The sequence below is a fragment of the Halictus rubicundus genome, chromosome 5 (assembly GCF_050948215.1).
Source record: "Halictus rubicundus isolate RS-2024b chromosome 5, iyHalRubi1_principal, whole genome shotgun sequence".
Taxonomy (NCBI): Eukaryota; Metazoa; Arthropoda; class Insecta; order Hymenoptera; family Halictidae; genus Halictus; species Halictus rubicundus.
This window is the reverse complement of record NC_135153.1, coordinates 5936866-5958539: the sequence shown is the minus strand read 5'-3', so window position 1 is coordinate 5958539 and position 21674 is coordinate 5936866. Positions and strand designations below refer to the sequence as shown.

Sequence of the window (21674 nt, the reverse complement as noted above, 5' to 3'; positions counted from 1 at the left end):
ATCGGGTCGGGACACGGTCAATAGGAACACCACGGTCATCAAAATGTCCAAGTGGAGCGAGAAATTAGTTGTGAAATTCTTGAAAGTGTACAAACAGCATCCGTGCCTGTGGAATCCTTACGACAGACGCTATTACAATTGCAATGAGAAAAACGAAGCGTTGCAGAGGATTATCGACGATCTACGTATTCCTGGCTTTACCGTAACTGACTATTTACAACAAATCAAGCTGATAAGAGAAAAGTAATGTACGACCGATGATTTAAATCGCAAACGAAAAAGAAACGAACACGATTGAATTTAACCTAATCTACCGTGTGACTTTTAAATAATCGTGAATGTAGAGTCGTGGTTACAACATATTCAGCGATTATAATTATCTAATTTAATAAAAAGAAGGTATTTTCATTGGCGTAGGTATAAGAACGAACAATTGCGAACGATTAAAGGACTGCAAACGCAAAAACAATACAAGTCGCCAGTCCCGTGGTACAACATAGTGGCAGAAATGTTAATGAGAGTGATTAATGATGAGGCGAAAGTAAGTTCTGTGGGACCTACGAGGATTGTGCCTCCAGACACATCGGTCCTGAAATCTTTAAGCAGCGACGACATATGCCATTCTAACAGAAAAGAGACTAAAACGAGAATTCAGCCGTGTACCAACGCGACTTGCGACATAGTCGCAAGAAGAAGTAGATCAGCTCGATCGAGCATCAAATACATGCCTAGGAAAACCACCGAAGTCCGTTCGACTGCACGAACGAAGTACGTCCTTTGTCCTCAAGCGAGAAACGCTTCGAAAGCTCAAGACGGAGACAGACTTTCCACTTATAAACCTAGAAGAGACTCCAATTCGAAAGTACTAGGTACAACGTTTTCATGAAAAGTACTTGCATCGGTAGAATAATGTGGCATCCACTTTTTAACAGAGTACCCCAGGACTCCGTCTAACTCAGTAAATTCAATGGCCACTGATTCGACGAAAGACAGTACCAAAAAGTATGAGCCACCGTTTCTGAAGTGTCCGTCGTGCGGTTGGGAGAACGATGAACACAAAACGGTTAAGAGTAGTGTGGAAAAACCTAAACAGGACCAGAGAACTATTACTCCCTGCGCTAATTACTACAGTGACTCTCCTGGCTTGAAGTATATACCGTGTAGCGGATGCATTAAAGGTACATGCTGAACATGTAAGTACAGTGACGAGCATGTAAATAAGAAAATGTGAAGTTTTTGATTTATCTTAAAATAATAGTACAAATTTGAATCGACTTTTGACAAAATGAATAAAACTTATGCGATTTAGGAAGCTTAATAAATGTAGTTGAAGATGGTATCTCTGAAAGATCGATTCAAATTAAAATTTGATTGCACTACATTAAATTGACGCCTTTACATTTCCCTATTAACATGCTCGCCACTGTAATGTATTGTCACAATACAGCATTGCTTTTTCAGATGCAACGTATTGCACCATCCATCCGGAAACATACACAGACGATTCTGGAGATTTCGTGAGAGACTTTTCCAAACCAGCACCAGCTAAAATTCCTAAATTAGACAAGGAAACACAGACTACAGAGTCTCCTCAGCTGCAAGTGGTGCAACTGGATCCTGGAGAGAAGAATGCATTCGAGGGTGGTGCTATAGAAGCGTGTACTCGATTCAAGATCATTCTACCAGACTCGAAGAAAAATTCAGGAGGGATACCGGTAGGGACGCAGAGTGTTTGTCAATGCACTCAAGGGGTCCAGTGCTCGAAACCAGAATTGTGTACAAAAGGGACACAATTGTCTCTTGAATTGAAGAAAAATGATGCGCACACTAGCACAGTTGAGTACAGGGAATGGGGGACTCAGTGCATAGTATGCCTGCCAGAAGAGAGAAGACGTAGCGCTTCAATTCAAACTATAAATCACATGCAAGAAAAACAAGTGGGTGTGTATACTGTAAAACAAAATTTAGAGGACAAAGCAGTGAATGTAAATGGCCAAGCATCGAAAGGAACACAGAGTACTGTTTGCGTATCACGAGGAAGTACGGCTCGCTCGTCTTCATTGGAAAGAACGAGGGACGTTGAGACATCATCATCTGTTCAAAGAGTCCATAGCAGCGGTTCTGTAACTACTGTATGTTATAAGAGTGTTGGTACTGGTGGAGAGTGTGTACCCCCATCTCGAGCGAAGTCCCATGGGTCTTTAAAGGGTTGCATCCGACAGAAAGATTACAAAGAAGCTGCAGTAGGCGAAAGTGGGTTGAGCGGTAAAGCCATTCTAGAGCACGAAAAACAACGGGAATATAATGAAAGAAATGAAAAATCTATTCACAAGTCTTTGTTATACATACTTTGAAGTGTGAATAAAAATTATTATAAAAACATCTTTTTTTACACTTCAAAGTCTGTGTAATAAAGACCAGCAAATAGATTTTTAGTTAAATTAGATTTGTTTTCCGTGCTCTAGAGTGGCTTTATCCTGTAGAGATTGTGCAACCTCGACAAATATTGAAATATTTTTATTCTCTAACAGCTGAGGCATATATGAAAGCGTGCAACGCGGAGACATGTCCACGTAACATGTCCGAGTTGATAAAGGACCCTACAGTGACCACTGCATTGCAACAACTACTCTGCAAGATGTTATCTTCCAAGATAAATCGTGGGTCTCGTTGCGTAAAGTCACAAACCGACTGTAAGTTATTTAAGCTTGTCTCTTTTGCGTTTCGTCATCGGGGAATCATTGATTTTAGATGAGCAGAAAAAATACAGCACTGATTGTGCAACCGATGCAACGGAGATGGTGAAGAGAATCAAAGAATTCGCGATCACGGCTTTAGGAGTGGATCTTACCAAAGACGAGTGCGTACAGACCTTGTCCAACGCAGAAACACATAGCGTCTGCGTAAATAAATTAACTATGACCAGGGAAGATCCGTACAAGCTGGTTTACCGATCTACAGGTGTCCAAGGGGATGGGAGCGAAGGGGCTCCTACATTAAAAGAAGCAAAGAAACTAGTTGCTGACAAAGAAGTCTGCACCCATTGCGAATACAGAGATATTGGAACCAATGGGTCATTATTACAGACTCGCGACACGGGTATTCAGAATGGTTTGGATAATTCTGTGTGTTCAAATAAAATAAACATTGATAAACAACACAGAATCACTGTTGGTACTCAGAAGCGAGACCCTATCTTAGTCCGAGTGATAAAGTGTACTGATAGCCAAGCAATTAAAAAGTCTGACAAAGAAACGTTAACTTTAAAAACCGAGGATGACCTTGAGAAGAAGTTCCTTGATAAACGTGTAGAAACATGCGGTAGATCTACTTGTGTGCCTTACACAATTTGTATATCTTCGAATCAGGAAGAACCGAAGTTCCAAGTTAATTGTGATTATCGCAAACGATCAAGTATGGATCGTTGCGACGATAATTGTAAAGGCAAACTGTATTGTGATCAGGATTGGACAGACGTAACGAATACTGATGCATTTAACTGTATGCACACTCCTAAAATTCCACTATGTACGACACGTAAATGCACTTTTGCGAGAAACAACTATTAGTTGATCGTCCAAACTTTTATTTCGAAATGTGTCCTTGACAATGGTTGATCTTAGTTACCTTTTGACCTTTCTCGAGTTTAATAAACATTGCATTGTGCATTGTTCTGGGAAATTTTATTAGAGTAGTTTTCATCGTGACACTTCTTAATGGCTTTTTATCATTAACGCAATTAGATATTAATAAAAAGATTTCTCTCTATTTAAGACTGGTCTCGTTTATTGTGTAAATCGAAAAGGATGGTGCATCAGGCTACAAACGTGGAAGAGCAAACTTCATTTTATTACATGAAAATGTACAACGTTCTGACAAATGGAACATTATATGAAAATTAAATAGTTTAATTTTCATAATAAATTATGTTCACATCGTTGAGTCGAAGGCAAACACTTTGATACCTGTACGTGTGGCAAGTACCAACCCTTGATATTATAATAAAATAGTATAAAAGAGGTGTACGTTCCCTCGAGCATTTTTTACACGATTTAAAATTTTCTGTCAAGTATTTTATAATCGAAATCTTATCACTGAAATATTCGTCGAAACTATAGAACTTCATTATCATCCTGAGTATTTTTTAACTCGTACCTTCGTCGTATGATACCGCACGATGGAACGACGATTCGGTGTTTCGTCGCTACATGATGCATGCCAAAGTTAGGATACTTCAAATTGGCCTTAATAATTCCTAACATGCATTTAGATTGTAAGGAAGATTGCATATTGCACTACAAAATCACTGTATCAACAACATTTTTAAATTCGATCGCTATAACTTTATACGAGGTATATATATATTATCAAAAAATCAGTGACCGGAGACATATTTCTAATGCTCACGCATCGTATTGCACGTACATCTTATTGTTTCTACGAACAATCATTTTTCAACTAACCGATCTAATTTATATTAAAATTACGTTCGTTTCTTTTTTTTTTCTTTATAAAATCGTCGGATTCATTACAGCGTGCGACCAAATTGTATAGTTATACTTTAGCGGCAAGTGGTTGTTAACAGACATATAATACTGCTGATTTTCCCAGTAATCGAAGTCACTCTATCCCGCTGTATGCACCACTCGTCCTTATTAAAATATATATAATAATAAATTATTGTACTTCTGATATTCAATGATTTGTCGGTAGTCGCGCTTCAACATGCGAGTATCGTACAGTTATGTAGATTTGAAATTGTTTTCATTCATTGATTCGTCAGCAAATTATTGCTAGTGTTAAAATGAATCTCATTGAAGACTTTATGCACCTATTGGCGGGACAGAATCGGATTAGAACGAATGATACGACTCTACTATGCTTCGTTTTGTAACGAAGTTACGTAATTCGCACGCATGGTATTATTAAAGGGTATACGCACAAAATGTACAAACGTTTAGTCCTTTTTCTTGGCATCTGCTTTCTCGTCTTTGGCTTGGCCTCGGCCCAGAAATTTGGCTAACGAATCCCAAATTCCTCCGAGGAACAGCGCGCAGAACAAATTTTCGAAAGGTACAAACGGATCGTGGATACCCAGCAAAATCGATGATAGCTGAAATAACGTTAATCAGGTTTGATTCAATATCAAGTATTTAGATGACCAGAAAAATGTTTACCTTGAAATACACGAAGAAGATAACAATGCCAAAGTAAACCAATGCATGAGGTGCAGAAATGAGATCAGTCTTTTTATCTAGGACAAAGATGATCGACGCAACCATTGAGGCTTTCGTAGGGCTGAAACAAATTAGTTTTTTATTATAAAACAAATTAGTGATTTACAGAAAAGGAAGAAAGGACTCGTGCGTACAAGCTAGGTTGCATCAGTTCCATCGCAGTTGGAGTCCATACACCTCGTATTAGACGCTCAAACAGTTTTGTAAAGCCTGCTCCGTTGCCTACAAGTGAACAGAGTGAGTTAAATTTACTATTTCATTATATCAAAGCTATGATATAGTATTTAAAGCTTACCTTTGAGTGTGCCGATTATGACCATGATTAGATATGCATCTGGATAAAGTTTTCCTGCGTGTGTTACCCCGTCGTATACTTTTTTACACCTAAAGTTGTTAAAAAAAGAAATAAGAGAAGAATAAAGTACAGATAATAAAATAACTAATAAGAATGATTTTTCTTATATTTACCTATATATTTCTTTTAGAGTTGCACACACGATTTTTACTGGTAGAAATTTGGCTACTTTGTATCCAATATCAAATGGTGTATAAAATATCACATACCTAAATACGTTGATAAGTTCATTTATAAATGTATTTCGAGTATGGTCTAAAATATCATTTGAACCATAATTCTGTGATTAATAAATACTGACCAAACAACGGTTGCGACTAGAACTTGTGGTGTATTTTTCAAAGGTGCTAGAACTGGTTCCCCCAGGAGAGCATTGCACACCATACCGCTTGCGAATGTCACCAACATTGTCGAAAGCCAGCATGATAAGGGATGTTTTCTCGAGAATGCTTGGGCACCTATTTTTAGCCAAAATATGAAAAAAAAACATTATGAACTTTAAAATGTTTTTAGGGAAATACCCTTCTATGGAGCAAAAAGTGATCTTAATAAAAATTTAATTACATTTTTATCATAAACTCCAACATTCAGAACAGTCCACTGAATTGAAACAAAATATCTTTTTATCGAGGAAAAAATGATCTTCATAAAAGATCAAGTAATTTTTAGGAAAATGATTTTTGGGAAATAGGATGGTGAAAAAGAATTTCCTAAGCGATTCGATGAACATTTGATACACCATGAAATATCAAGGGGTGTGCTAATTCAACTAGGTCACTCAGAATCCTTATAAGTGTACTATGATACATCCACACGTATACGTACAAATGTAATCCAAGTTACCGGAAACATAGAATTACTGTTGCCCTGGCATACTACTTTCAAACATTGGAGACACATTCAGAATATTAAAAAAATATCGTTCGATTTGTTTTGATAAAAAATCAATTTTTTATTTCTACATTGAACAATGCAAACTCTTTATTCAGAGTTTGGTACAGTAAGGAAGGCATTGAAACAATGCTGGTTATTTACAGATTTATCCTTCACAGTTCATTGCATAAGGAAGTCATTGAAAGAGAACTTTCTTAGTGAATTGTACAGTCATTGTAGTACACTTTCACACTGTAAATTCTTTATTTTTCAGCAGACATGACAAAAACATATATATACACATAATGTAACATGAGAAGCTCAAATAGAGGATGTAACAAAAGCTAAGACCAAATTTTGAAGAAAATCTGACCTACTCGCAAAGGTGTATACTGAAATAGATTAGCTGGGTAGTTTCAGTGATGGCTACAAAATAAGATTATTATAATTGTGCCAAAGACTGTATGGTAACAGATACTTGATCGGGGATCTTCATTTTTTCAATGTGGCAATAGAGCATACAAATATATACATATATAACACGCGGTGTTTAATTACCGCTGTTAGAAATTATGCATTTCACGGTGGAGAAGCTAAAATTAAGCCGAACCGTCGATTCCCAAAGAACAATTTAAAAATAGTAAACGGCTGTGGCGCGTACGAAAATACACGAGATATTACCGATCGTCAAATAAAATTAACTAATTCTCTCGATTCATGATCATTAGGAGGCGCCGCGAGTATTTTTATACTACGAGCAAATTCGAGACTATAAAATCAGGATGGTCTCGATAGTAAAAAAAGATTTCCGCGCACAGGCAGAATCGACGAGGAGGAAAAAAGAACGAGGTGTTTCAGGAGATAGTGCAGAATCTTAGAAAAGGCATAAGCTAGCTCTGTGACCGGATTAAATTTAGAATCGTTCGGGTGGGCTTGGGCTTACCGGGTCCTAAATCCTCTCTGACGTGTAGCGCACAGAGTACGCTGTGCGCGATGTCGAAGTACGGGTACATTTTCAATTTAATGAACTGATTGGCCATGTCCAGGAATGCTTCGGGATCCATTTTGACTGATTTTCACAGAAATTACGCTACACAAGAACTCTGTCGGCCTCCAGGGGAGCGTGTCTTTCAATGTTCGACGACGTTCGATTTTAAAACGCAAACTCGGCCGCCCGCGAACGACGCTAGCTACGCGCCGTCTGCTACACTCGGTCGTCTGCTAGTTATGGAGCCCGGCCATCTACCATTATAACAGAAAAAAAACCTTATCGTCGAACGAGCAAATTTTGATGTCTCTTTGAAACGCTTACGTACAGATGGCAGTAAACGATCGTGCCGGCGTCGCACAGTGGTTTAAAACGCGATTCTACCTGCGAGAGCAAAATTATTTATTTTTTTCTCTCTGTAAATACATATCAAAAGAACCTACTTATATTTCATATACTTTCTGTTACCCACAATTATTTATGATTATTTCTCACTTGTTTGTCGCGTAAATAAGTGTGCGAAAGGTTTCGGAAAAATTAGAGAATAAGTAACAGTAGTACGAGGAAGTATTGTAATATTTTGATTTTCCGATACTTTGATATATAAATTAACAGAATTGCCGCACAACTTTTGCTGGCTTTTTTAAAATATAAATACTTTTTTTTTACTGTACTTCATAAAAAACAATATTATAATTGTTCCGAAATCTTTTGCACCCTTATTTACACATGCAAACAAGTGAAAAATAATCACAAATATATATAGGTATGAATAACGCAAAATATAAGAAATAAATATAGATACTCGTATTATATACATATGTTCACGTAGAGGACAGAACAACGTTGAAAATCAATTTGCTCAGCTACAATTGCGTTCTAATAAACTACTGCGCGTTGTCCCGTTTACTTTTCGAAGACTTTTGAAATTGAATCGTGTCAACGTCAATCCTCGTATGCCCTTCACCAATTTTCTGTCTCACATACTGTCCATTGTTTATTTTCCTAATATTATATGGCAATTTCATGCGTTCGTTCAGGAAATAATTGAATAATACATATAACAAATTTGTATTCAATGCCGTCTAAGTATACGGGCACCTATATAATTATATACCGACGACTTTTATCTGAAACGAATGTCGAGCGTCGGATAAGTCTTATCTTTTTTCAGTCTATTTCGGGTTAATATTTCTCTTACTCCTTTCGAGAAACCTCTAACTCTGTCGCATAATCATACAATATTACAATCAAATAACCCGTTTCGACTAACTCGATCCGTCGAACGCCACGTTCAAGTGTGTCGCAATTCGTGTTAGTAAGAATCGAGTAAACGAGTGGGATACACAAACTTTGTTTAAAAGAAAATGTGATATAGGTGAGTAACATATCTAATCGTAGTGGCACATGAGTGGCACATGAATGCATGTGGACGAACTTTACCTAAATGTTTTACAGCAAAGATAAAATCGATTGATGATAATGAACGGCGATAGTAGCCGGGAATTATGTAAAGGGAAGGCTGGAGTAGCGAGCGTGTAGTCTGGCATTCTTAAATGAGAAGGAGAAACAACGAAAAAAGTGGTTCATCAATCTCATTTTGGATATCTCATTTATCAAATAAATTTCCTGATATCGACATTTACAGTGATTTATCGTTGTACAAAATCTTTGCAATCACGAGTATCGCTTTAGCTCGAAAGCCCGATTGAAAGATAAATAACAAAACAACTTTGTTGATTTGTTTGATTCACTCGGGAACGTTGGAAATTATATTTTTGCAAAACAAGGAGTACACATATCATTGCATAGATCAAAGTTGACTGTCATTGCTTGTGTTATCACTCAAGTTTGAGTATTTCATCAGTCTCTGAAACAGTTTTCACTGCTCAACACCGACAATGGTAATGTATATTATATTTTTAAATGGCTTCTGTATTATGTCTTTTGTCAACTGAGTATTAACAATATGAATTTTCAGAGAGACGGAGTAAGATTTCGACAGCGTGTTACGAAAAGAACATCCGCAGACGTTCTGTATGATGACAGAGCCTCCTCAAAAAGGAAGGAAGTACTGCCGAATGAATCGTACCACTTGTTTTTCCTTTTTACTTTTTTCCTTTTTGTATCCATCATCATAATTGTATTTGAGAAGAAGCTACCTGAACCGATAACAATAAGCAAGGAAGGATTATACCCTGAAAGGTTTATAGCAGAGAGAGCACGTAATCATCTCGAACAGCTCACGTCCATTGGTCCACGGATTGTTGGAAGCTACGAGAATGAAGTATTGGCAATAAAATATTTAACAGACACTATCAATAATATAGTTAAGGACTCCAATGAAAACCATAAGGTTCTAGTTGATGTAACCAAACATAGTGGAGCTTTTCCTTTGAAGTTCCTCGATGGAATGACAAATGTTTATAGAAATGTTCAGAATATCATTGTTAAAATTGGTCCACATAGGCCTACACATAGCAGCGTGCTATTAAATTGTCATTTTGATACTTTCCCCGATAGTCCTGGTAAGAATTGCTAGGTGTGTGCAACAGTTTTGATGGTCTTGATTAATTACAACATAAAACTCAATTCTTATTTTCTTTTTTATACACGAACAATAACTTTAAACGTTCGAAAACGTTTTTATGCTTGATTGTTTGAAACCAACAGAACTGTTGCACTCACACAATAAAATAATGTAATTTATATTTTTCATACAATCAAGCAAATTGGTGAATCATGTTCTGTTCAATTATAGGTGGATCTGATGATGGAGCTGGTTGTGCTGTGATGTTAGAAATTTTACGCGTGATCTCTCATAGTTCAAAATTGTTGAAGCATAATATTATATTTCTATTTAATGGCGCTGAAGAAAATTTAATGCAGGTATAATATTTGTTGTTCTTTCGGTACGTTATATATCAGCTGATACATACATTTGTACTTTCCAGGCTTCTCACGGTTTTATAACGCAGCACACCTGGGCTAAAGAAGTACGTGCTTTCATCAATTTGGAGGCCTGTGGTGCCGGCGGCCGTGAATTACTATTCCAGGCTGGGCCAGACAGTTCTTGGTTGCTTCAAGTAATGTTCAATTACACAATTACATTTACCTATACGCATATTCTATTTTGTCATCTGTGCTTTTGTTTTTGTAGGTGTATTCAAAGTCTGTCCCCTATCCATACGCTTCGTCCTTAGCTCAGGAAATTTTCGAAAGTGGTATTGTGCCTGGAGACACTGATTTCCGAATATTTCGAGATTTTGGAAATGTTTCTGGTATGCTCTAAAAAGACCCACCGGTGTCCGTCTGCGTAACATTTTTACCGATGACCGTGCGAGTATTAACAACACGATTAACATAATTCGAAAATTTTAGGTCTTGATTTCGCTTGGTCGACCAATGGTTACGTGTACCATACGAAATTCGACAATATCGATCAGATACCTCTAGGATCTTTACAAAGGACTGGAGATAATATTCTTGCTTTGTTGCAAGGAATAGTAATGGATAATAATTTATCCGAGTCTATTCAGGACAATCCTGGGAATCTTGTGTTCTTTGATTTCTTAGGTGCATTTGTTATTAGATGGCCGCAACACGTGGCTAGTACGATTAATGTTGTTAGCATAATGGTTGGCGTATACTCTATATATCTGAATGCACGAAACGCGCGGAGAGGTACGCTTGCGTATAAAATTTGCTTCTATAAAATTCGCATCAAAATTTCATTAAATTCATTTCTATCAATTCTTATTCAGATATAAAGAAAATGGTATATTTCAAATACGTGTTACTGTGTATCGGAGCAATAATTGCTTCGTGGCTGGTGTCTATGATTTCATGCACAATGCTCGCAATTGTTCTTACCAAGCTTGGTAAAGTTATGAGTTGGTACGCGAAACCATCCTGGTTGTTCTTTTTATACGTGTGTCCAACCATCTTCATATCAATGATGTTCTTTTTATGTGTTGGACTGCGACAAAAGAAGGTAAGCAACATTAGTATTTTATTAATTAATATTTAACTAACTATTGTATCGATTTATTGTAGGTAGTTAAAACCGCATGGACTTTGTTTCAAATATACTGTGACGCGTACTCTGTTATATGGATGCTAATACTTTTCTGCTGCGTTGTATTCGAGATACGATCCGGTTTCATACCACTACATTGGGTTGTATTCCCTACAGTTGGAAATTTACTGCGACATCATTTCTTTAACAAGTGGAGAGGTATAATTATTATTTCTAACTAGACTGCGAATTTTTATGCGCAATAAAAATTGTTTATCTTTGGAATTCCTTTCTTCTAGGCTGGAAGTGGCTATTGTATTACTTAGCTACAATGTTTATACCTTACATGCAATCATTTTACTTAGTGATCGGTGCTCTCTATCTATTTATTCCTATAATGGGACGGTCTGGTAGCAGCATAAATTCTGAAGTCGTCATGGCTAACACATTAGCTATCCTCTTTTGCCTAATGCTTAGTTTTACGGTAGAGTATGAAACCTTAAACAAACCACAAATCAAATTGTTAGAATATAGTTTCATAATACCGACTATTTCTCTTTCAGTTACCAATAATACTTTTGATTAAAAATCCAGAACGAGTCCTAAGCGTATTGGTCGGACTATTCTTGTTAAAAATTGGAGTATTAATTTTAAGTCCATTTGGTTTCCCTTATAGTGGTGATCCATCGTGGTTAGCACCGGAACGTTTCATGATCGCGGTAAATGATTCAATATTCACAGCTAATTTTTTAAGAATTATCGAACATTGTATCTTGAATGGATGTTATGTTCACAGCATGCGCAAAGACAATATTACGACGTTAATGGTAACTTACGGTATTCTGGAACCGGGTATTGGATAGCCGATCTAGACATGAACAGCCCTCACAGTGTCGATATTATGGTGCCTGAAGTACGTGCGGCAACACCAACTCTGAAGGATTGCGAAGAGGAGCTGTATTGTGGCCTACCATACTTTATGCCTGTTACAACTTTCTTATGGTAAGAAAACCTATTATACAACCTATCGTGAAACTGCAGAACAAAAAATCCAAAAATCATTGAAACCTGTTGCAATAATTGGATCAAAACATAACTAACGCACAACATTTTCTTATAGGAAAACGAGTTGGATCCCAGGACCAGCACCGCTCATCAACATTCCAACACAGCTGGAGCTTATTTCAAAGTCTACGCGACAGAATATTGTCACTTTCACATTCAACGTTACAGGTAATTTCTTATACACCATAATAAGCACTTATACAACATAAAAACTACGTAAATATTTTATTTCTAGGTCCCGATCACATAAGCATAATTTTGTCTCCGTACAGAAGTGTTCATTTGGAAAAATGGTCCATTTTAGGAGGAAAACCGTTACAAGGACCCAAATGGAACGATAGGGAAACATATTTTGTTTATTATTCCTGTGCATCTGATTGCACTCCTTATACGTTCACCGTCGAATTAAATGTAAGTTTAAACGACTAGGTATTACTTAGAATGATTGTACATGGTATAAGAAAAGAGCTTGTCGATGAGGAAAGTCATAATCGTGTGCATATCTAGATGTACAATAATTTTTTATTTGTATAGGTCCCTTATGTACAAAAGGCACCATGTTTGACCGTGGCATTGGGCGGTCATTTTCTTCACGGCGAGCATCAAAAGTCTCTGAGATTTAAACGGTTTCTGTCTCAATTTCCACAATGGACCGTTGTCACGCCATGGACAGCAACATACACCTCGTGGCAATTTTAACAAAAGCATCGAATAAACGATTCCATTATTATGCGCAGTTAAAGAATAGTCAGTGACAGGGCCTAACGAAGACGGCACTGTATGCTAGCATAGTTTTCAATATGATTCAAAGGACATATACCTAACAATGCAATTTATAAGCTTAAGATTTAGAGTACCACATACATGCTAACTTCGCGTGACGTCAGTTTATCAGGATACATCGATCATCATTAAAGGAAACTGTTTGATGAATGAGACGTTTATCTTTCTATTTATTAAAAATTTCTAACTAGTACATTATCGAGACGTAGTTGTAAGACGAGAGTAATATATACATACATATATATTACGTTATCGAATTGATACTTCATTAATTACAGTTACCTTGTAGAGAAAAAAAAGATGATCCTAGCATATCAATTGTATGCCTTAAGGTACGAATACAACGGAGCTGTCATACTAGTGAAGACAGCAGCGTTTAGCAGTCGATCGTCAAGAGTGCCGTTCTCTTCACTAGTATCGCAGCTCCGTTGTACCCGTACCCTTAGACTGATTATAGCTACATTTAATTTTAAAGCGTTAGAAATTTAATACTATCGCTAACGGTACTGTTCGCGGGTAACGATTTATAGAAATTTGTAAGAAATTTATATCGCCGTACAGTTGTCTTTTTATTTTGTAACTTGTACATTGAAGCATGGTTTTCGAAGCGTCGTTCTTTATTATTTAACACATAAAAGGTGATAGAAGATACAAACTTTAAAAGCACAAATCTTCAATTGTCTGTGGGAATATATTCTTAATTTAATTCAGCACCAACTTTCCTTTGTTACTCGTAGTTATTGCGTGTTTTGTATGAATTAAATTAACCCGACAGTTTTGTACAGTTTTAAGTGTATCATTTGTTATGGAATTCTTAGTTATCTTTGTTAAGTTGAATCGTTAAAATTCAAAGGCGATTTCTTTTATCTTTCTCGACCCGTCTTCTTTTAGGGTTGTTACTCCAAAGAGACTGAACTTATTTTAAATTTAATCTTTTTGTCTACGGTTGTGCAAGTCACGGTACTTTGTTAAATAATTGTGTACGGTTTAGTTCTCGTATGATACCAACGAAGGCCATCGCGCTGTTTTAAACGGATATTTTAAACGATAGCGCAGTTGCATTTATTGAAATGATGCACGTTTAAAGAGTCTAACTGTAAGAAATTTTTGCCAATATCGATAGCCAACTTAGTAGTTGATAAGTAAGTTCAAGGTAATCATAGAAACGAACACTTTTACATACGTAAAAGGGAAAAGTATTTAACGTAAATAGTTAATACGTGTATATTGTGCTGACGAGAGAATTTAATTTTGTACACTCGAGTTTAATAGGTCTTATTTGAAATTCAATCAGTCTCTAATTTGAAACATTGATGTCTCTTTTACATTTTTGTTACTGGTTTAATTAGACTATCAATTGATTTCATCTCGTGAAGTTAATTCACCGCACAATCTATTATCGTTCTACTGAATAACGACGCGCTACACGAATCAATTATTACTAATTATACTGTGTTATAGATACGATTACGGTTCTACAATGAGCGAAACGTAATCGTTATGTTTTGTACCACGTATCGAGGCAAATTTCGTGTTATGTTATACAATATTTATTTAATCACGCTGAAATAATTTTAACCAATTATTTGAAGACTTTGTTACTCCCGTGTTCGTTGTTTTTATGAGTCCAATATTTTATTTTAACGTCCACGCGTTTCTAGTTCCGTTTCAGGTTTATATAACATTATACACTATACGTATGTTATTGTAATTTACAGATTGTTATCGAGCAAGAAACCCACGAGTGAAAAATAAAAGGAGTTGAAACAGTTAAGTCTACGTTTCTTCAGTCATTCCGTTCTCGGGTTCGATGCAAAATCCACATGGCTCAAGGGATTCGCTTTATCGGATTTATCGATTGAAATTCGGCTCCAATGCCAGATAAGGATTACACCTTGATAAGCAGAAATTTCTCGTAATTCCAGTTACAGCACCGTATCTGGAGTTAGTCATAACGTTTAACGTCGCTTATTGTGCCGCCAAATTGATTTCCTGTTTCCGAGCTGGTTACGTGGAAAATGGGAGGGTCCAGTTACCAAATTGAGTTTCAATTCAAGTGACACAATTTTCAATGCTGCGTCACTGTCAAAATAATAGTACACCTCGGCATTCTGAAAAAGCAGAAAGTTGCTTCTATAAATGTTGAAAAAGTAGAATTTTATTACTGAATCTTTACTGACACAAATTATCTTTTTCTATTATTATTATTTAAAACGATATTATTAAAGAACTATATGATTCCAATTAATCATACTAGTGACAGACAAGCTTCATCTGAAAAATAGCAACAGAATGTATCTGTAAAATGGAGGAGAATTTAAACATTTTTCTTATTTCAGTTTAATCGTGCATGTAACTTCAGAGGCAGTTATTTGAGACTTCACCTTATAATAAAAATCTCAAAATAAATAAATTCAATGTTGTTCTTTATATGAGAGAGAGTACATGCCGGTCATTTTCAATTAGGTTTAGACGGATCTTTCTAAAAATAAAATATGAAAATCTTGAAATTTGTATGAGGGAGCACATGCTAGTAATTTGTAATCAGGTTTAGACGGACCTTCCTAAAACTAAAAGATGAAAATTCGAAAATTTGTATAAGGGAGCGCACGCCAGCCGTTTCCAAAGCCGCACGTAGGATCCAAGTTTTGCAAGATCGAATGACCGATTGTTCTCTCCGTCCTCGTCTCTCCTCGTTCTGTTTCGTAAGAAACGTGTCAATATTGACGCGCTGGCATCCTGTAAGACGAGAACGATTTCCTGGTTAAAGCGAGCCGCGCGTTTCGTTTCGTGTCGCGACACAGGTTTGCAAACGGGTCGTGGTCGTCGATGATCGAGGACCGTTCTCCATCGAAACCGGAAGTGCTCGTCAAATGTTCGAGGCGTCGCGACGCTCGGTACTTCTGATAAACCGCGATCGAGAGCGACCGTTATCGGTCGTGGCAAGCCGACGAGGGACACTATCAAAAGATAAGAGGGCCTCGGTACTGGAACAATGGCTCGGATTCTTCTTCTTGCACGGCCGCGCGATCGTTCGCGACTTTATCTTAATGGAAATTGCCCGTTCGAAACTTTCGAAAAACGATAACGATCCTCGTCGACGCCGATAGCACCGCAAAAGTTTGTCGAGTGGATAGTTTCGGGCTAGTCGTCGCCGATTGGTGATTAGTGGTCGTACAGGATAACGCAATGTTGCTCGGGAGGAATCTTTCGGACGCTTCGAGAAGGCAGGTGAAACGTTCTTTCTCGTCGGTATTGCTTGAACTAATTAAGAAGCAGCCGCGATACCAGCCGACGTCTTACTTTCGACCAGTCGGAGATGTTTACCGAGTATTTATTGCATTGATCGGTTATTAATTGGCTTGGAGGTCAGCGCTTGGTGGCTAGCTCTGCGAACGCTTGCAATGGTGAATTTATTCATTGATACCTTTGACGGTATTTTCATGAATGAAAATTACCAAGATACTACTTCCAATGTACACAACGCACTCTTTTCGCCACGGTATTTGCATTAATTTGGATAATTGAGAACTGTTTGTTTACCGAGTATTGCAGGTCACTAATTGGCTTGGAGATCAGTCAGAGTGCTTATAGACGGAGCGTTGTATCTTTATGAATGAAAATTACCGAGAAACATTACTATCTCCAATTTATATTAAAGCAAGCGACGCATAACAGTATGAATAATTGAGAATAGTTTAATATACGTTTGCAAAAGAAAAGATACGTAGAAACTCGAGCAGATGATTCTCTAATCGCTTCAAGTCATTCATGGAGCGTCTTCTCGAGTTAGAGCGGCGGCCATAACGAACACAATCGCCTAAGCGTTAATTGCGCCGGGAGCTTGCAAATCAGAGTATCGTGTAATTATGAATCGCCTGTAAAATGACTGGCTGGTCAAGAATCTAGCAGCTGAGGCTGGTTATCGACGGCCTCTCAACTGAAGTTAATTATTATTTTTAATTATCGGCACGCTCGAGGAGAATTCCGCGTGATAATTTTTCTTTTTCTAACGTAGTAAAGTTTGTATATATCGATCCACCCGACGGATCGACGAGATCCATACTTCTCGGATAATTTCAAATAATGTCTCGCCGGTGATTTTGTAAATGTTTACCGATATCGTTCGCACCTTTAAATCGTTGCTCGGGTTCTTTTGTGCCGATCTCTGCGCTGAACTGTACCCGTTTGTTCGTCAATTAGCAGCCGGCTGACTTTTTTTCCCCCCGTCACAGAGGCTACCTCATTTGCACGGCCTACTTCTCGCCGAGATTTCTGCTTCGTTATGCCTTTCGTTCGTTTCTCTCTCTCTCTCTCTCTCTCTTTCTCTCTCGTTTAGGGGAGGCTGACTTTACTCGCGATATAGGGCGGGCCTTGACGAACCGGCATCATTTCAACCGAGAGCAAACAATCTTACCGGGGCAATTAGCCGGCCCGCCATTCGAATATTACTAAACATATGCACGAACAAAGCGAACAATCGTTCGCTTTCTCAATATATTTTTGCTGAAAAAAAAATCTAAAAAATCTTTAAATAATATTCTTGTGAAGGGGGAAGTTCATAAACTTTTTTCTGGCAACCTCATGGTTTAGTAAATTAAATTTCTTGTCATCTTTAATCTCCACGATATTACATGTGGATACATTTTTTTAATAGTTTATACAGTTTCTGAACAAAACCACGCTCTGCTGCCATTTCTTATCGAAGCAGGAGATTGAATTTGTTGAGAAACTGTAGAATTTATTTGTGAAACATGATACAATTATTCACGCATCTTTTATCTGCACTTTTCGATTTATTAAAGTTCGTCTAGAATAACAAATTCGAGCATCTGTGACGTCAAGTCCCGCTCTGAGTCACAGTGCGTGCTCGTTTGGGCGCGCGTTTGATGCTTCCGTCGGTCCATTTTTCCGGCAGAACAAAATTAGGCATCCGAATATCCAGAACCGGATGGACGATGTGGTCGTTGCCGTGCATACGTGCCCGTTCCTCCCGGTTCCTCGTGTAAGCATACTCGGTCCCTACGGTCTTATATATGCAACCGTGGGGGATACGTGTCCCGCTTACCGATCAATTCGTCCACCATTGGCTTTTTTTTTTTCTTCTCCTTCTCCTCCTCTTCTGTCGATCGTTGCGTGAATAACATCGGCCTGAAAGAGGAGAAGGAAGAGAACGGTGGCCCACGAAGAGAGCCACCGAACCCCATGGACTTTCTCCGCGAGCGTTCGCCGTGCAGCTTACTAATCCGCCACCATTTTCTATTCCTATCTCTGCATCTTGCACCCTTCGCCGTTCTCTTATTCTAGCTCAACTGGGAGAATCCTCTCAAAAAATAAATATTTAAGACACCTCGGGCACTTGCTCGAATACTTTAGAAGTCTCCGAAATATTTTACAGTCTAGATAGTTTTACGGTTCTGAAATATTTTAGCAATGCATGCAATGTCATTAATGTTTGTTAAAATGCGTGCTTTCTTGTATTTCAAAAATAGCTAGCGATAATGTATATTTCGAGTATACGCCACGCCCAGTAAACAATTTCCTTTGAATTTGGCGCCAAAATTTTTCTCCAAATTCCTATCCATATGTTTCCGTATTAGGCTCGGTATTTGAGTGCAAACCTTGGCTTCGATCAGCTTCGTTATAGAGGCCGGCTCAGGCGCACTAAGAGGGAACCTAACCTTATTCTGAAAGTAAATATCGGGCAAAATCGGAGTATAATACATTTATAGACACATTTTATTTCTTATAACACATTTTTTACGGCGCTTTGTCTTTCACGGCACATTGTGGTGCTTACGCACCACTTTTTCGAAGAAGGTCCGCTCTTAGTGCGACGGATCTGCCCTCTATAACGAGGGCCGAACGAAGCCAAGGTTTGTCTCCAAACTTTGCGCTCAATTTGCGATCCATCTGTCTCCGAATTTGACTAGGAATTTGCCGACAAATTTGGGTGCCAAACTCGTATAAAATGGGGACCAAATTCTGCTCCAAACAAGGTTTCGGTACCAAGTGGGCAAGTCTTTTGCTCGCAAATTGTGGTACAATTATTGCGCTAAATTTGCTTGAAACAGCATTTGGCTAACTGGGCAGAGTCGTCATTCTAGTGCGAAGGGGTAGGAATTGGGATTAATACGGTTTGGAGAGGAAGGGGAACTGGCGATGATATCCCTATCGGAATCATCAACGGCCGAAGGGTGAGGCTCGAAAACAACGTGGAACGCTGGTAGTGGCAGGCAGGAACGCGTGTCCACGTTCGCCACGTACACGCGTCGGGCCGCACAGGTACGAGTGTACGATGAGTATGATGTCACCGGGCCGAGGTTGGTATTTGGTACAGGGGAACGCGTGATTCGCATGAAAAGCCCAAGCGAACACGAAGCCGCCCGGCTCTTCGACGCGGCGACGCACGATTTGGTCAGTCGGTTCTTCGCCATATCCGGTCAGCGTCGGGCACACGCGCTCTCGGCGTCCAGAACCGGAAGTCACGGAGACCTCGGGGGTTCCTACCGAGCGTGCCGCGGGCCTCCGGCCCGTTCCACGCTTTCTATTTTCGTGTGAGTACGTTTTTCGACCACCTTCGGGCACGAGCCCACCCACTTCCGGTTCCCATCCGCCGAGAACGAAGGTAGAATCGGTCGGGATCCCTCGTCGAAGTCGAAGGAGTACCCCCGTTGTTTCTTAAACGTAGGGTGATTGTTACAATAGTTAATTGTCTTAACACCAGGGTCGCGAAAGTGACTAAACGAGAGTGAGGCTATCTAAATTTTCAGCCATTTTTTCAAATAACATATTCCCGAAGAAATAAATTTTATGGGTAATTCCTCGTGGATGCATCTTTGCAATTTTAATAACCGTAAATTCAAAATTTTAGAATTTTAGGTAGTGAACTTGTTAATACACTATTTTTTTTAATCTCTAATTTGGAGACGCTGTACACCGCTGATAGGCCCATTCAAATGTATAGGAGTAATGGAGTGAAGCTTAGGTTGGACTGTGAATCTTTATGCAGACTAAAAATTATCCAATTACGAGAAGTTCAGTAAAAATGTATGTCCCCTCTTCTAGTAAATGAAGATTGTTGTTACGAATGCATAAAATCCGCAATCTACTTATCATGCACGCCATTCTTCCAGTTTAAACTAATAATAAAATTGATTTAATCGTCCATGTATTCAGTATACCCCAAGTTCCAAGAATACTTTTCCTGGTCATTGGGCTCAGTCATCACTCTCGCTGCATATGCTGAAAATTAATAAGGACGACGAACGTCCTATGAATAAAAATAAGCACAACATCGCGCTTGTTGTTAAAAGAATGGAAGCACGTCACGTATTTGTAACTGCGTTGCAACAAAGTGGAAGTTTAGAGTCTCTGCAGAAAATACAAAGTCTTAAGCTACGTCCACACTGGAGCAACTGTTTGTCGACTCTTGTTGCCTTTTTGGCGACAGAAAGTTTTTGACAAATCTGGGACCACCCAGAAACAAACTGAAACCTATTAAATTAGAAATCTGGATGATCATATACAGTATACAGAGCGTCCCCGAATTAAAAAAAAAATTAGAGCATGTTTAACCATGCCGATGATCTTTGCTCTAGGATGTCGACCGGATGGCCGGGGGCCGATTGTTAGCAGCGCTGCGAGCAGTTTCGCGAGTATAAACAGGTGTTATGTGGCGCGATAGAAGGATGTTCATTAACGCCTCGCGGCGACCGGAAGGTGGTAACACGTTAAAACCGGCAATACGAAGATCGGGAAGAACAGAGAGTTATTCGAACGGTGGCCAGAAGAAGAGGAAGAGGCTACGATCGGTTTGGTCCCAACCAATGGAACAAGAAGCCGGGGGGAGCCTTCATCCCCTCTCGAGTTAGGCTAGTCCGGCTCTTCTCTCCACATCCGGCATCGTTCACCGATGTCTTCGCTGCCGCGACGCCCACGCTATCAGTTATTTGGCGAGCCTCCAACCTCGTGCAGGTGTCTGGAATTACGCGGCGATCTACGACTTTCTAGCCGCCGTGGATCCTTCCTCGCGAGTTTAACTGGGAATCGGCTTCGCCGCCACTCTGCTGCTTCGCATAAACGTTCGCCGATACCGCCGGAGACCTCCGAGGGAATTATCGAGGAATATATTACTGTCAGGGAGGTATTCTCTAGGACGTTCCGTAACTAGTGTGCTTAGAATTCGTTCTTGTCTTCAGCGTTTCTCACCTGTCGCTGCTCCTTCAGCATTTTCGTTCGTGGACCTGGCTACCGCTTCTCTCTCCTTCTTCTTCTTTCTAGGAAACCTTTGGTAGAATGAAGAAGAGGTGTGAGGTAATTTGTGTGCTTGATATTCGTTCTTGTCTTCAGCAT

At 38.8% G+C, this 21674-nt stretch overlaps 3 protein-coding genes across 6 annotated transcripts; 2 read left to right on the top strand and 1 right to left on the bottom strand.

The window, feature by feature from the left end:
* Positions 1–43: 43 nt before the first annotated feature.
* On the top strand, positions 44–3652 carry LOC143354031 (uncharacterized). 2 transcript variants are annotated; one of them, XM_076787715.1, is made up of 6 exons: positions 44–243; positions 418–869; positions 933–1178; positions 1462–2253; positions 2532–2660; positions 2752–3652. In XM_076787715.1, the coding sequence occupies exons 1-6, from the start codon at positions 44–46 to the stop codon at positions 3567–3569; spliced, it is 2637 nt and encodes an 878-aa protein (XP_076643830.1). In that variant the 3' UTR covers positions 3570–3652. The 2 variants fall into 2 exon arrangements, with proteins under 2 accessions (XP_076643830.1, XP_076643829.1); XM_076787714.1 differs by having other exon boundaries at positions 2532–2693.
* Positions 3653–4492: 840 nt separating this feature from the next.
* On the bottom strand, positions 4493–7714 carry LOC143354043 (trimeric intracellular cation channel type 1B.1). Of its 2 annotated transcripts, XM_076787737.1 has the most exons (8): positions 7409–7714; positions 5894–6050; positions 5706–5801; positions 5533–5621; positions 5372–5459; positions 5178–5298; positions 4943–5113; positions 4493–4831 (listed from the first exon to the last, which is right to left on the bottom strand). In XM_076787737.1, exons 1-7 carry the CDS (start codon positions 7527–7529, stop codon positions 4958–4960), a joined length of 828 nt encoding a protein of 275 aa, XP_076643852.1. In that variant the 5' UTR covers positions 7530–7714; the 3' UTR covers positions 4493–4831; positions 4943–4957. The 2 variants fall into 2 exon arrangements, with proteins under 2 accessions (XP_076643852.1, XP_076643851.1); XM_076787736.1 differs by having other exon boundaries at positions 4493–5113; positions 7409–7713.
* Positions 7715–8607: 893 nt separating this feature from the next.
* Positions 8608–15093, top strand: LOC143354025 (endoplasmic reticulum metallopeptidase 1). Of its 2 annotated transcripts, XM_076787698.1 has the most exons (15): positions 8608–8831; positions 8912–9357; positions 9435–9981; positions 10215–10342; positions 10408–10539; positions 10614–10734; positions 10835–11137; positions 11218–11447; positions 11510–11690; positions 11771–11955; positions 12035–12190; positions 12268–12473; positions 12592–12704; positions 12772–12947; positions 13071–15093. In XM_076787698.1, the coding sequence occupies exons 2-15, from the start codon at positions 9355–9357 to the stop codon at positions 13233–13235; spliced, it is 2646 nt and encodes an 881-aa protein (XP_076643813.1). In that variant the 5' UTR covers positions 8608–8831; positions 8912–9354; the 3' UTR covers positions 13236–15093. The 2 variants fall into 2 exon arrangements, with proteins under 2 accessions (XP_076643813.1, XP_076643812.1); XM_076787697.1 differs by lacking the exons at positions 8608–8831; positions 8912–9357 and having other exon boundaries at positions 9423–9981.
* Positions 15094–21674: the final 6581 nt, after the last annotated feature.